The 16,754-nt window shown below is 46.8% G+C and overlaps 1 protein-coding gene across 1 annotated transcript; it reads left to right on the forward strand.

Annotated features, from left to right (window-relative positions):
* The first annotated feature begins 3,469 nt into the window (after positions 1-3,469).
* Positions 3,470-15,795, forward strand: LOC124694283 (AT-hook motif nuclear-localized protein 9-like). The gene is made up of 5 exons (XM_047227286.1): positions 3,470-3,740; positions 3,811-3,866; positions 4,764-4,889; positions 5,168-5,311; positions 15,188-15,795. The coding sequence occupies exons 1-5, from the start codon at positions 3,470-3,472 to the stop codon at positions 15,536-15,538; spliced, it is 948 nt and encodes a 315-aa protein (XP_047083242.1). The 3' UTR covers positions 15,539-15,795.
* The last annotated feature ends 959 nt before the right edge of the window (positions 15,796-16,754 follow it).

A 16,754-nucleotide genomic window follows, 5' to 3' on the forward strand; every position in this document is an offset into this window, starting at 1 on the left:
TAGCAGTGCTTGTGGCAGCCGTGAGAAGGGGAAAGTTGCACGTAGAATCAGCTAGTTAGTTAGCTGCAGGAGTGAGTTAGTTAGTAACTAGTCTAAGGCCGCGTACAACCAATCAAGCATTGGGTTGGCCCCGTCGTGTGGCCGTTGAGAAGCTGTATGAGCGTTGAATCTGTGCGTGTGTAGGTCTGTTAGAGTATGTGTAATGGTTGATAAGACTGTCTTATCTTAATTCTGCAACGTAATCTAGATAAAACATGATATACAATGTTATTTTTTAGTTTTATCTTTAGCAACGAGACATCCTAAATTTATGGTGAGAGAGATTGTGCTAAGAGATCATCTCTTAGCTAAGAGAAGGCAAAGTCTTTTTTTATCTTTCTCTTTCCTCCACCTCAGCATTTATCCTACATGACACTTCTAAGATATCACTATTATACATGCCTTTAATGTAGAGATTAGACTGATTAGTGCGGAGTGGCAGAAGAATAGGACCGGTTGTTAGCCACGGCAGGCTACATGTATGCCTATTTAAACTCTTGTATGTTAATGAGAAAGAAAAGAGCCTGCGGGCAGGAAAACAATGTAGCCTTTGTGAACCAAGGAGGAGAGTTCTTTGGCAAAGCCATAGTTGTTCCTTTCTCGGTCTAGTGTGTGTGCGTCTGTGTTCGTAAGATTCAGAGAGTATTGAGAGGTGAGGAAGAAGAGGAGCTGCAAGGTGCAGGTCCATCAGTATTGGCTACGACTGGATTAAATCGAGGACCTAGTCCACTAGGAAAGCGGAGTACCGACGGGGCCTTCTACACATGGGCTGCATTTGGCGCGGCCTACACAGTTACATTTTTTCTTGTTATATAAACCTTAGAATCTACATTTCTACGATACAAAAATGTGTATACACACAACAAAATGTTCAAAATATATCCCATCTGAAGTTCATATAAATAAAAACAATGTGCGTGTATGTATATCTAGATTATTTTTCATGTACCCGAGGGGTTGGGATTCACACTCTTTATGAATCGAAGGGACTGCATGAAATACAATGCACACATATATCAGATAATTTTTTAATATATATATATATATTTCATATAAAGTTCACGTGTTTATGAAAAAAGGGAGATAACAAGACGACAATTTTTAAGTGTTCATGTATATGACAAAAGAGAAAACACAAGTAGAAGTAAAAGTGAGGACAACTTTAAAAATAAAAATAAGTTAAAAGAAACATAAAAGAATGGAGCGCAAAACAAACAAAAAACAAAAAACTACGAGACATAGATATAAACAGAAAAGATACCAAATAAATATAAAACAATAAAAGGAAAACCGTTTCGTCCTTGGTCGGACGGGCCACTGACTCGTCAAGTCATATCAAGCTCCTGTATTGCCGCTATGAGGGGAAAGAGAAATTTACAATGAAAGCTAACACCAAAAATCAACATCTACTGGGACGAGGCATATTTTAGGAGTAGGATTTTTGGTTCCCAAGTTCCAGTGATCCCTTTATGTGAATCTTTAAAGTCAGATATGTGAGTTTAAAAAACATCTACAAATAAAGTTCGATGTAGTCAATAATGCTTTTCACGAACTTGTAAAATCTAAATTTCAAATACTTTGAGTTGTGAGTTATACAAAAATGGCAAAAGTGCGGATTTCCATATAGTGAACAATGCACATTTTGAGATCTCCAAAGTCTATTTGATTTTAACATTTTTGTGTAGCCCATAATACATAGAGTTTCGTATTGCGATTTTGCATGTTTTTAGAGCAGGTTCACGTCACAAGAAGATAAAGGAATTGAAACAGAGATTTGAATGGACCCAAAATTATCTCAGGAACATAATTTGATTCATACAATTTTAGGAGATTATAAATTTGTGGGTCATTATAGGATGCAAGGTTCCAACTTAATTTTCTTATCTATCTTATATTGTCTGGAAAATTTCCATCAAATAGGTCAGACTTAACTTGTGTATTTTACATGGATATAAATGTTGATAATCTTTCCACTAGACACTTCTTGGTTACAGACTATTCCTTAAAATAAAATAAAATAGTACTCCTAAATCCCACCGAGTTCCGGTAAGCAAAGCAAACTTCAACGCGGATTTAAAAACAGAAGATAGGAGGCGTGTCAACCACTAAGGACCCTAATTATGGCCGCCACCACCTCCTCTGCCGTCGCCCACGACCTATAGGGTTTCATCCCCGCCTCCCTGGCCTTGGAAATGGAGGCACCAGCGGACCTCCACTAGCTACGGTGGATCGTCACCCATCGTCTCGCATGATGGTGATTGGTGTGGAAGTTACGGAGTTAGGGCACCTAAGCGATGGCTTTCAGTCGTAGGCCTGGGGGGCGGGGGTCATTCATGCGGTAAAATCCCACGTGGGGGTGGGTACAAAATATGAATCTAGAGTGTTAGATTAGCAAGATAGACTGACTAAAGCGAGGACGATAAAGTATTAGATGGAGAGAAAGGAGAGGGAGTGACACTCAACAAAGCATAACCAGACATGATGTGCCGCTGACATCTGAAATAAACATGGAAGTAGAGCACACCAGTGACAACACACAAGAAAAGGAAAGAAATCCCAATACAAAATAGTGGTTTGAATGGATGAAAATTGTCTCAAAAAATATAGGAGATAGTAAATCCGTGCCTCAGTATAAGGTGCAAGGTTCCAACTTCCAACTCATTATCTACATTTTACTACTATTTTTTTCTCCCAAAAAATGTACTACTACATCTGATCTATATCATTTTGCAGATTTAGTAACCTAGACAAATTTAGGCAACGTTTTACGTAAATCCCCAACACTTAATTTTGATGAGAGGAGGTCCTATTTTTGGACGGTTTTTATCTGCTTGGTCAAACTTAATTGTGTAATAAACTAATAACTCAGTTTGTCTAGGTACAGATTCATCTGGACGAAGTTCTAAATACATATACATGTCGATAAAATTTGAGTCACTCATTTATGAAAAGAGGTTATATTTTATAGGGATGGATAAATATTGATAATTTTTTGGTAAGTCCAAGAATGTAGACACTTCTTGGTTACCACCATTCCTTAGAAATATCTTTTGGTAATTCCAAGAATCTAGGTAAGGATGCATCTAGACGAAGTTCAGTGCGTAGATACATATGCATGTATATAAAATTTGAGTCGCTTATTTTCGAAAAGAGGTTATATTTTATACGAATATATGTATATACATGTTGATAATATTTTAGAAATTCCAAGAATCTAGACACTTCTTGGTTACCACCATTCTTTAAAATAATGTAAAATTCGAACGAGTTCCAATAAGCAAAGCAAACTTGAACGCAGATTTTAAAACAGAAAGAAACGGAAGGTGGCTTGTCAAACGGGGAGGAGAGGACTCGACCGTGGGTCCGTGGCCGCCACCTCCTCGATCGCCGCCGCCGCCGCCTCCGCCTCCACCGCCGCCTCGCCCAGGCAATGGAGGCGCCAACCGGCCTCCACAAGCTGCGGGGCCCGTCGCCCATCGTGTGGGCCATGCGCACCCGCGTCGCCCCGCCGCCGCGGCTCGCCGAGCCGATCCCCCGCCCCGTCTACCCACCTCCTCCCCCGCCGCAGGCGCCCCTCCCTCCGCCGACGGAGAAGCGGCGCCGCGGACGCCCGCGGAAGTGCGAAAGCCTCCCTCCGCCGCCGGGGTTCGCGCCCTTGCCGGCCGCGCGTCCGGCTCCGGCCGCCCCCATCCCCGCCCAAGGTAAGAGCCTTCTGGCGCCGGTACCCGTTCATGGATTAGCGCCCGCTGAAATCCTCGTGCTTGTGGACAGGGAAAGGGAAGCTGGATGGGCTACAGCCGCACGTGCTCACCATTTCTTCGGGAGAGGTATGCTCTGCTCTGCTGCGAGTCTGTCCACCTAGTGTCAGGAATCGTGGTTGATTCAATCAGATAGAGCCAATTCCATTACAACCCCTGAAACAATCCACCTGTGGCAATTTGATGATGCAAATTAATGTTTTCGTGTAGCTGCCCCAAAAATTGTGTGTTATCGATAGACTATCTGGATTCTCTATGCCCCTCAATGGGGAGGAGATTCTTGCTTTAAGCCTTGAATGAGCAACTTCCTATGATAACGCCAACTGTTCTTTGTCGTCGTGTATGGCAGCATTACCGACAATTGATTGCTCTAGTGGCAGGTTATTTTGTCTTGCGTTGCCAATAACCATGCCATGGTTGTCTGCCCCTACTAACAATTTTCTTGCAAATTCAAAACTACCTTTTTGCTGTGTAGGGTCTCAGTTGCAATCCGTGATTTTCTAAAAGGGCTAACCATTACTGTTGCCTCTGCGTAATGTTGTAAACATGGCAATTGCTTACTTTTTAACATACCGATGCAATACACTGATGGCAAGAGAGGTGAATGTGTAGTATGTTGCATCTGGTAACCAATTGCAGGGGAACAAAAATTTCATTTTATTGGAGTGAACTATGTAGTATTACGTTATCTCTAGAACGAAAGAAGAGCTTAACTTTCAAAATTCGTCAAGAGCAAAAGCAGGCACGTGGCTTATTTGAAGATATCATTGTTGACAGAACATTAGTACCATGTGTTGGCCTTCGTCCATGGGTTTCCTTGTGATGTGGTCTCTAACCCCCCTGAATCAACCTGTTAACATGGTTCTGATGACCCCTGCAAAAAAAGTGACCGATGATTGTTTACCTCATATTTTCTCTCCTCTGAAATGTGACAAGAAATTTGATTATTAGAAAATAAATGTGCAGGATATCATATCAAAAGTCGTGGCAGTCTCACAGTTGACTTCGAAGGCAATCTGCGTTCTTTCAGCTCTTGGGGCTGTTAAGGAAGCTTTTCTACTTCAGCCATCCGGTGTCGTTTTAAATCACAAGGTTTGACCTTAGTTCCTCTCAAGATTTAATACTTTTGAGTTACAGTTGTTCAACATCAGAAATAGCATAGCTAGCATGAAATCCTAAAGATAGAAATGTGGGTGTAAATTTGTTTTTGAACAAATGGGCATTAAGCTGTCGAATTACCCGAAGTAGCCGTGTGGTGGATGTTTTAGTTGTTGTCTTATGTGATTGCAGTGGTTCATGTTTCTGAGTATCGCAGTTTTGTTTTTCAATCGAAAATTGGTGCCAAATAACTCTTAATTCCCTTTCTGCAGGGTCCTTTGGAAATCATCCGGTTGTCTGGATCCATTTTGACACCTAATGACCAGCGTTGTCTACGTGTGACCCTTGCTTCTGTCAATAGTTTTGTGATCAGTGGCATCATAGCTGGACCTCTCGTAGCTGCAACACCCGTTCAGGTACCTAAGGTTGCAAACAGCTATTTTGGTGTTGAAACTTCCTCCATGTTTGTCATTTGGGAAACATGTTAATGAGCAACTATCATTTCAGATTATAAGAAATTGCATACTTCTATTTCAGTCATTTGTTGTATACGCCTGCATGGAACATAGAAGTGATAACAAAATAGCGAACCAAAAAATTCATCAAGTTAATCTACTTCTTTCAGGCAATTCTTGGAAGCTTTCACAATGTTGCGTTCTGGCCAAACAATACACCTAAGGCTGCTGTCGCAAGTGTTCCTAACACCCAAGGTAGTGTTGGGAACAGCAGCACTCTACCCAGCAAGCGTCCCAACCCAGAATCTGCACCTTGCACTTGCACTCCAGTTGAACAGAACGGATCAAGTGAGATCGATGTGAAGCCCTCTCTTGAAATGTTTATCCCAGGTTATGCAGCTTGTACTTCGGCACAACCGAATATTTCAAGTGAGATCGATATCAAGCCCTCTGTTGTAGTGGATAACTCAATCGGCGGCACGTTTGCCTCTCAAGGCGATACAGAAGTGCACGCGTTAGATAGTTGAGCTTTTGTAAGGATTGATCACCATGTAACTCCGAGCTGTAGCTTTAGTCCAGAAGGAGTGGTTTCTTTAGGGATGAACAATGTACTCTTGGTTTTTTAGTTGTTAGTTATGCTTGCAGTGGCTTATGGCTTGAGAGCTAATGGGCTTTCAATCCACCCAATTTGCTGGTATGTATATCCAAGTTATGATGGGGAAAAAAAACGTGTGCTCTTGAGATGAATCATGCCCTTACATGATGTTGGAATGCAGTGGGTGGAAACTTGGAAGTATTTCCACGGGGAAGAACAATATAAGATTTTGGAGTGGAAGGCAATTGGTGGAAACTTGAAGGTATTTCCACGGGGAAGAACCATATAAGATTTTGGAAAGCAATTGGTGGAAACTTGAAGGTATTTCCACTTGAACATGTCCAAAAACTGTACATTTGAATCGCTTGTGTTGTGCCAGATATTGGGGTCGTGTGCGGTTTTTTGTCTGTTAGTCACAGAAAGTGAATGATCCCCTCATTCCTGTCATCCCTCTGCCGACAGAATCTGATCTGAACCTGAGCTTGTTTCAACCAATATGCTCAGATCGTGCAAGTGTAAAGACAGCCAGCCAGTTGTGGCCCACAGCAACAGCAGCAGACAAGATCCATCGACAACGAAAGCCTCTGAGCAAACACTGAAACAACCTTGTGTCGGGTCAGCTCAGGATACCTACCTTTCTGCATCCTTGTTGTCTGTCGCGCCAAATCTGCATCTAGTGCACCGACCGACCGTGAGTGCAATTCCTCTGCCTGATACTTGTGCCCATGTTGATGTGGCTTTTCTTCGAGATCAGACCGGGCAAGTGTGAAGACATCCAGTCAGTTCTGGCTCACACCAACTGCAGCAGACACGATCCATCGACAATTGTAGCCTCTGCACATAAACACTGTAACAGAAGCTAATGACGAGCCCGCTTACCTTCTTTAGTGTAGCGGCACATCAGCCCAGGCTGCTCCAAGGAGGTAAGAACAAGTGTTCAGCTCTGAACCTGTCTCGTGTCTCCGGCGGTCGGCCCTCGAGGGCTCTGAACCTGGACTGGATGAACGGTGGTGGGTTACTGCAACTTACAGTACGAGTTACCCAGGGAAAGTTAAAAGGGAGCCGTAAGCTACGTCAGGGTTAATCTGTTGCAATTGTTAGTTATGGTTTCCTAGAATCTTGTCGCCAGTATGAAGCGAATTCGGTTTTGTTAATATATATCGCATCGTTTCGTTTCAGTGAGTTCTTTTTCGTTAATCTATCACATCATCTCGTTTCAGTCAGTTCTGTTTAACTGACCGGAAAGAAACATATACATGTAGGCCACTCGTGGTGCAACTTGCAACTACAGACCGATCGCCGTCTCAAGAGATATATAGAAAATCATCGTAGAAGCACATCTGTGAATTCTGGTGTGCTGTTTGTATTCATTTAGGATAGCAGATCTTCGCTGCTCTTGCGAACAAAATTAGCTGGGGAGTTCGGTTTTGGTAATCTATCATTTGTGGTGGAAATTTCACTTCTAGTTTATTTTATTATTTGTGCTGGAAATTTTGAGATTTTGTTAGTATTTTTTTCTAAAATAACAAAATGAATTAAAAGTGAAATTTGTCGGTATCCCATTTCACAAAAGTTCATGTCTCCATATGAATCGTTAGGAGAATGGAGCATATCTGTACGTTGTCTTACCTTATTTTGCTGGTCTGAATCATGCTTGTATTCTAAAATTCTCATATGGCACATTCATCCATATATGGGTGCACTAGGTGGGACTAAAGTATAGTCCCATATTACTCCGTAATGCTACAACTACGGGAAATACTTACGGGAGAAAGCCTACGTGCTGATATGGAACGCTGCGTGTAAAAATAGAAGAAAACGATTGGAAAAAGTAGCTAGAATTACCGGAGACAAGCACGGCTCTGTTTCTGGGCCCTGCTACCCTGGTGAATACAAGCTTGTAGCATTCCATCTTCTACAGTTGGCCGGTGGAAGGGACGAGGTCCTGCTAGAGTGTTAGAGCATCCCCACTCGTTGGCGCTCCCCACGCCCAAATCCGGACGAAACTACCGCCGGATTGGACGAAATTAAGTCGTGGGGAGTACCATATTTCCAGTCGTCCACCCGGAGTTCGGCGGATAGAGTTTAAATTCAAACAAATCGCCGTCCCGCGCTACAAGTACGGGCAGTTGATCGGCAAAAGGAGCAAAAGGATCAGCCACGGATCGGCGATCGGAGGGAAATTACACGGAGACGGGCTCGTCGGCAGTCCCGGCCGGCACGGCGGTGTCCGACGGACCGGTTTCCTCACACGCCGTGGCCGAAGCGGCTGCGGCGGGCGACGATGAAGCGGCGGCGGTGGACGTCGAAGCAGCCGCGGTCGACGAGGTAGATGGTGAGGTAGACGAGGTAGGAGCCGGCGGAGACGACGTAGTGGCTCGGAGGATGTCGTTGCGGTGGCCACGGTACCAATTCCTCGTCTCCTCGTCCATCGGTTCCATGTCGCCGCCGCCCATGAGGAACGCCAAGTCCGTGTTCCTCTTCTTCGCCGCCACCGTCGTCTTCGGCGAGGGCGATCCGGGCGCCTTGGTTGGCGAGCATCTCCCGCCACCTGCCGTCGAACTTGTCGTTCCTCCCGTCGGCGTGCGATCTCAAGTCGGCCCGGCACTTGTCGATCGACGCCCGCATCCTGTCGGCGGGATTGTCCGTCCGTTTGAGCTCTTTCTGCTTCTTCGGCCGAGCTCGGGCGCCCTTCCGCCGCGCAAGCCGGCGGAGCGTCGGGGTTGTGCTTGCTCGGTCTTGCTTTTCGAGAGGGACGTGCGAACTTCCTTCCACTTCTCGCACTTCTCGAGGCGGGCGTAGACGTTGAGGAACTTGAGCTGCAGGCCGGTGTCGTCCGTGTACATGTCCAAAGCTCGGCGCAGGCTGGGAAAAAAGAGCACGGCGATACGGGTCAGCTAACGACGATGTACCTCGGTGGTGTAGGGCCGGCGGATCATACCCTTTGCTCCAAGTCGTGGCCGGCTGATCGGCCGTTTGTCGATCTCCTCCTGTACGCCGTGCCATTTGCTGCACGCCGTTCGCATGATCCCCCAATGGGTGGCCATTGCCTTGTCTCCCCGGTACACGTTCATGTTCGTCTTGTTGAAGTAGGGATCGACGAGCTTGCGTTCCTCGTACGCCTGCCTCACTCGAAACCGGTATGTGTCGAACGGCCGATTGGCCCCGATTATGCCGTTCGTGGACACGGTCATCCAAGCTTCGGCGAGGCACTCCTCTTCCTTCGGCGTCCATTTGATACGCGGTTCGGCGGGTGGCGAGTCCTTCTTCCTCTTCTTCTTCCCCTTCGACGGGTTGGCGGCGGCTTCGATTGGCTCTTCTTCTTCCTCGCCTTCTTCTTCGACGGCTTGGCTTCCGTCGGCAACATCCTCCCGATGCTCGTTGCGCGCCGCCACAGCTGCCGTCGCCCTCGTCTCCTCTTGCGTGAAGAACCCCGGGCACGCGGCGGCGGCGGTCATGAAGAACCCCGGGCTCGCGGTGGCGGCGGCGGAGCCGGAGGTGATCATCTCGTGGATCTCCTCTTCGTTCGGCGCCGCCATCGCACCGAACGCGAGCGGCCCTCGTCGCGAGGGCCGGCGAGGTGCCCTCGAACGAGGCCGCCGCCGCCGGCGTCAAGCTCGGGCGGCGACGGTGTGGGCTTGGACGGTTGGACGTAGGCGCCCTCTTGGAACACGGCGGTCGGCGACGGCGAGTACAGCGAAGGCGAGAAGGAAGACGGGGAACTTGTTGTACCTTGCGTCGGCCATTGGCCGGGGAACATGCCGCCGCTATAGGCCATGCTGATTAACCTCAATTGTTCGTCTTGGGCCGCCTCCGCCGACCTCTTGGCGGCGGCTCTTTTCACCCTCTCCGCCACGGCGCTTGTTTCCACGTCGCGCCGTTTCTCGTCCGCCGCCCACTCGGCGTTCGACATGCCCGGCGGCTTCGTCTTCTTCTTCCGCATCTTCCTCGCCGGCGCCTTCGGCGGCATTGTGGTGGACGAGAAGACGAGGAGGAGAGTGGTGGTGGACGAGTAGACGCCGCCGAGGAACCGGAGGCTGGAAGACGAGGAGATTGGGGGATTTCGGCGGGAGAGAATGGGGATATGCAAGCAAATTGGAGGGAATGGGGATATGCAAGCAAATTGGAGGGAAAATCACGGGATTTGGTTTTCCGGTCGCCGACTACGCGGGTCCACACGCCGTTTCGCGCCAAAATCTTTCGTCCGGAGTCCCCGAGCGCGCCCCGGGGGGCCGGGGGTGGCGTGGGCTCGCCGGATGGATTAAGGGCCAAATCCGGACGAAAACGAGGAACCGGGGGCGCGACTGGGCCGAATTTCGCCGTCCGGATGGAAAAAACGTCGCTCGGGGGCCTCGTCGGGGGGACGAGTGGAGATGCTCTTAGGCGGTGCAGCAAGGCCAGGGGTGTGATGGCCTGACAGGGTGATCTCTTCCAAGGCGGTTCCTCCTTCATAGGGACGACGTCCGGCGGCATGCTCTTCCTGGCCGGAATTGACGGCCATATCCGGCCAGATACGAAAGCCGCCGTTATCTCCACCATTTTCGTTAAATCGTGGGTCAATTTTCCCCGTTTTCTTCTATTTTCACGCGCAACGTGGCTTCCACGTTTGACCACACGTCAGCACGTAGATTTTCTCCCGTAAGTATTTCCCGTAGGTGTAGCATTACCGCATATTACTAGTTAGGAGAAAGTTAGTGATTTATAAGGTGAGCTCTCCTACTCACTAGTGTGTGTGAAGAGAAGAGGCACCCGGGCACTCCTCATGTGCCACCCGCACATCTCAAGGCAACACGTTGCGCTGTGGGTTGAGAGAATGATCCGAGCCGAACTCCTATCTATACATCTCTATATTTTTGTTGTTCGGTGAAATTGTTAATGCACTATTTTTTGTAGTAATTAACGAACGTGTTACTTAGCTGTTTCTACGTTATGTGGATGGTAGGCTGATGTGTTTGACTTGGACGTGGTCTGCGTACCACAACCTACCCGACCTACACTATATAATCATAAACCCTAGTCGATATACAACAACACATGCGCCTACCTCCTTCCAGAGTGTTGCGCTGGGGTACACCAAATGATGGGACAGTAGGCCTTCGGAACCCCTCCTCTTGTAGACCTCTACGGGTGAGGGGAGCGCTCTAGCGCGACTACTGCGACACGACATTGTTTGGCGACGAATTTCCCAAAGATGACTTCTTCCTAGACGTTAACCACCTCTACGGCAACCTCAACATGAGAATATAACACAGACGATGCTGCTACTTAAGCTACACAGTATGCGACTCTCCTCTCTCTATCTAGGGGTGTAAACGTATAGGATAATTTCCACACCGAAACCAGCGCCGAATCCGTTTAAAGGTATCCATTTCTGAGTTTAAAGAATCCGACGGATAAGGATATGCGATTTCGAAGTGGTGTTCCGGATACGATATAGGATATGGTATAGAACATAGCATGCGGATATGGATTATCCGAAATCTAATTAGGATGATCCAAAGGTTTTAAACCGGATAATTCGATTGTTTTAGTCAAAAGCCAAGTCCCAAGGTTAATAGATATTGAGTTACCAAATTCATTTGGAGAGCATCTACAGCTCTAAATTTATACCAAGGATTGAGTTTTAGCCTATTGTGTCTCTTTTTTTAACTACACAACATTTAAAGTTTAAACCTCTCTCAAAAATTGCAAAAACTATAACTTCATACCGGTGAGAGCATATATCCAACTATTTTTTGTTTCCGGCCCGTGTCCGCCCCATTTCTGATTCAAATCCGCAGTCCCGTATATCCGCATTCGAATCCGAAACAGATCAATATTCGCTCTGATCCGAATCCGAGAAAAATATCCGGCGCCGAGCAGCAATGCAACCGCCTGCTTGTTGCTCTCGTCTGGCCGCGCTGAAGGTGCAGAATTACACAGTGTGAAATGATAATGCATGTGAATGTCAGGATGAAAATAGTAAATGGAGGGCAAGGAAGAAATAAGAAGGAAATATTGTGATGTTACATGCACAAAAGAACATAGCTTTTGTGCTTATATTACCAACAGTGGATAGTATCATATATTAGTATCATACATATGATATTAGTGTACGATATTATTTTCGCAAAGCATGATATCATACAGTAGTATTATATTCTCATCATATTTAATAATTTATAGAATCTCAATGCAAATCTATGTATAAGATCTATTTGACATTTAGTTTATGGGATGTACAAGTGAGTGGGGTGGGGGGCACCCCCCCCCCCCTCCCCAAGACTTTGCATGTATTATTGATAGTCTCATGGTGGCCAAGCCAATTGTGTAACCAAAATCCCCTCCTGTTTGGTTCCATGTTATTATGGTAGAATTCATGTTATGATATTATTATACTCTCTCTTATATTTAATTACCCTGCCACATCAGCTTTTTTTGCACGCATTAGATGCATGATACCATTTATGATACCATGTTAGTCTCACGGTGGCCGAACCAATTGTGTAACCAGAATCCCTGCTGTTTGGTTCCATATTATTATGGTAGTAATCATGTCGGTACCTATCAGTGAGACAAATGTCTTGGTGACATCCACCGTGACTTTTTCACTGCATCGCATATAATGATTTCTACCAATGGTGGAGCTTGGGCAAAAGTTTGGTGGGCAAATAGGCTGAGAAAAGCTAAATTACCACTATTTTGGGCCAAAATCTGTACAGATTCTTTGCTAAATCCCATTTGGCTGGGGGCGGCGCCCCCCCCCCCCCCTCCCCTCCCCTCCTGACTTCGCTATAGGTCTGGCACTGATCTATTAGTCCCACCATTTGGAATTATAAAGAAAAACTTTAGTGAGCATAGAGATTAAAGGTGCTTATAAAGCTAATAACGCACATGCACATGATTTAACAGGTGTTGAAAACATTAAATCTGCAGTGTCCGTAAATGCATAATAAAGTTGCCTACGTACATGATCCAGAGATTACCCATATACAATACATGAAAACAAACATAAATTTCTAGTAGAAGAAAATATCAAATAACAATATGCACATGTATCTAGTCTAGTACCCAAAAAACTGAGTTGGTACATGTTTGCAAAGTTGCAACAAGGTATAAACAAAAGCTAGCGTGGCGACCATATCAATCAATAAAGCTAGATTTCAGAAAACCAAAATCTATTGAGACAAAATATGGGAAGGGGTAAATGAGCACAACAAGCAAGCTTGGCTCTATCCTGGCGTTTTGGGAACTTGGCTTGATGGAGACATTCAGGCAAAGAAGGGGCACGGGGAAGGGAGGACGCAAACAAGCCAATTATTGTTTGACGTATGCTAGCGTTATACGTGTAGTGCAACTCTATGTATGTTTCTAGCATTTTACATATCTATAAGAGATTTTCTTATAAGTTACTTTCAACTCCTTCCCCTTAGCCGCGTGGGACTAAAAATTTGGCAAGCTGGTCAGAGTCTTCCGACTATGTCGTTTTCCCCTTACCAGAGGAAAGGCCTTCCATACAAGGCCTTAGGTAGGCCTTGTGAGCGCGGGGCCCACGCGTAGAAATGTTAACGATGCAACAGGCAGGTGCAGTTTGTCCCATGGAATACTACTCCGTACTACTAATTTACTCCAGTAATACAACTGTGGGTTGTTCCGTATGAAATGTACAGTGCTCACCTTCCGCATGCATGCGCATGTTGACCAGTACATGTCCAGAAACTATTGTTTAATTGTATGTTTACATATCCTAGCCTCCTAGGGCAACAATTCCATATTAAAAATGTCGCTGTGCCAAAAAAAAAATTGAAAATATATGTTAAGACGAGTCACGGGCACGTGGGAAACACAAACACTGGCTGCCTTAGATTTGGTATCCTAAGTGTGTCTAGTACAAGTAGCATGCGCTCTTGCCATTTGCCCTTCGGCTTAATTGATGATGCCATTTAAGTACTCCTTGGACATGTTGCGAAACATGGTTCCGACCACCTGCCGATGTTGACGTCCGCGAGAGCTCCCACGTGGAACCCCAAAAGTTGCTATCACGGTTGCGGAGGGTTGTGTGAGGCCCTAGGCGATGGACATCTTGCCGACGTTGAGGCTCGAGGGCAATGTCGAGCATGACATTGTTCTTGGTTCTGTAGAGAGGATGCACCACATCTCCACTTCCACAAGCCATGCCGAAGACGACGATATCATAGGCTGCTGGTGTGATCCACCTGTTTCTGTCTTCCACCTCCACGAGCCATGCCCAAGAGGGCGGCGTCTCGAGCTGCCGGTGGTCAGCCCAACGTCATCTTCACTACCATGAGCCATGCTGACGATGATGGTGTCCAGGTTGCTTGGCGGCGCAATTTGAATCTCCATGCATTGGAGCTGCTGGCGTGCAGCTGGGCACCCATCTCCACTTCTGTAAACCAAGCAAAAGACGATGGCGCCAGAGCGGCTGGGTGCAGTCCGCTGCCATCTTCATCAACATGAACAAGGCCAAACAGAGACCTGAGGCCGACTGGCTATCTCCTACCTGTTCTGCGCGCCCCTGCCAATCCCGGATCGTGGTGGTCTCTGGTCACCGGATCTGGTGCCTCGGCAAGTGGGTTGGTGCTGGTGTGTGGTGCTGGGGGGGAAACCCTTGGTCAGCTTGGCTGGCCACGACGAGGACGACGCCTCTAGCGCCGGCCCCCTTCCTGAAGGTCTCGTTGAGGTAACACCCTGGCTAACCCCTCCTCTAACTGGGCGAAAGCGCTGGTTCTCCATGCGGATGGCGGCAGCGTTGAGGCGTCATTCCCCTTCTTGGAGGCGCCGTCTGGGGAACCGCAGAGGTGTAGGCCCTGCAATTGTGTTTGGTGGTAGCCATGGCGACTTTTCTTGCTCGGCGTCGCCCTCGCTCGTGTCGTCTGACAAGTGCTTGGTCTGGTGTCTGGCCACGGAAAGGCCATTGCTTGCTTGTCGACGCCCTCGCCTGGGCGAGAGGGGAGAGGGTTCCCCTCTACGGCATCAATGGCGATTGGCAGTGGCATCATAGCTGGACCTCTCGTAGCTGCAACACCCGTTCAGGTACCTAAGGCTGCAAACTGCTATTTTAGTGTTGAAACTTCCTCTATATTTGTCACAGGGGAATCATGTTAATGAGCAACTGTCATTTCAGATTATAAGAAATTGCATACTTCTATTCCAGTCATTTGTTGTATACGCCTACATGGAACATACAAGTGATAACAAAAGAGTGGACCAAAAAATTCATGAAGTTAATCTACTTCTTTCAGGCAATTCTTGGAAGCTTTCACAATGTTGCGTTCTGGCCAAACAATGCACCTAGGGCTGCTGTCGCAAGTGTTCCTAAAACCCAAGGTAGTGTTGGGAACAGCATGACTCTACCCAGCAAGTGTTCCAACTCAGAATCTGCACCTTGCACTCCAGTTGAACAGAATGGATCAAGTGAGATCGATGTGAAGCCCTCTCTTGAAATGCTTATCCCAGGATATGCAGCTTGTACTTCGGCACAACCGAATATTTCAAGTGAGATTGATATCAAACCCTCTGTTGTAGTGGATAACTCAACCGGCGGCACGTTTGCCTCTCAAGGTGATACAGAAGTGCACGCGTTAGATAGTTGAGCTTTTGTAAGGATTGATCACCATGTAACTCTGAGCTGTAGCTTTAGTCCAGAAGCAGTGGTTTCTGTAGGGATGAACAATGTACTCTTGGTTTTTTAGTTGTTAGTTATGCTTGCAGTGGCTTATGGCTTGAGAGCTAATGGGCTTCCAATCCACCCAATTTGTTGGTATGTATATCCAAGTTATGATGGAAGAAAACGTGTGCTCTTGAGATGAATCATGCCCTTACATGATGTTGGAATGCAATGGGTGGAAACTTGGAAGTACTTCGGCAGGGAAGAACAATATAAGATTTTGGAAGGCAATTGGTGTAAACTTGAAGGTATTTCCACGGGGAAGGACCATATAAGATTTTGGAAGGCAATTGGTGGAAACTTGAAGGTATTTCCACTTGAACATGTACCAAAAACTGTACATTTGAATCGCTTGTGTTATGCCAGGACGTGTGCGGTTTTTTGTCTGTTAGTCACAGAAAGTGAATGATCCCTCATTCCTGTCATCCCACTGCTGACAGAATCTGATCTGAACCTGAGCTTGTTTCAACCAATATGCTCAGATCGGGCAAGTGTAAAGACAGCCAGCCAGTTGCGGCCCACACCAACAGCAGCAGACAAGATCCATCGACAACGAAAGCCTCTGAGCAAACACTGAAACAACCATGTGTCGGGTCGGCTCAGGATACCTACCTTTCTGCATCTTTGGTGTCTGTCGCGCCAAATCTGCATCTAGTGCACCGACCGATTCCTCTGCCTGATACTTGTGCCCATGTTCATGTGGCTTTCCTTCGAGATCAGACCGGGCAAGTGTGAAGACATCCAGTCAGTTCTGGCTCACACCAACTGCAGCAGACACGATCCATCGACAATTGTAGCCTCTGCACATAAACACTGTAACAGAGGCTAATGACGAGCTCGCTTACCTTCTTTAGTGTAGCGGCACATCAGCCCAGGCTGCTCCAAGGAGGTAAGAACTACAGTAGTGTTCAGCTCTGAACCTGTCTGGTGTCTCCGGCCGTCGGACCTCGAGGGCTCTGAACCTTTTTCGCGAAAACGCAAAAAGCTTTGCGTTTCGATTCATTGATAGAAAAGAAGTTTACATTACAAGCCTAAGACAAGGCTGGGACACCCACACACACCCAACACTCAAAACATGATTACGACAAAAGGCCGCAATCCGTCGAGTACTCCTCTAAGATGCTACAGTGTTAGCTCCTCCG

Source organism: Lolium rigidum, chromosome 3 (assembly GCF_022539505.1).
Source record: "Lolium rigidum isolate FL_2022 chromosome 3, APGP_CSIRO_Lrig_0.1, whole genome shotgun sequence".
In the NCBI taxonomy this organism is placed as follows: Eukaryota; Viridiplantae; Streptophyta; class Magnoliopsida; order Poales; family Poaceae; genus Lolium; species Lolium rigidum.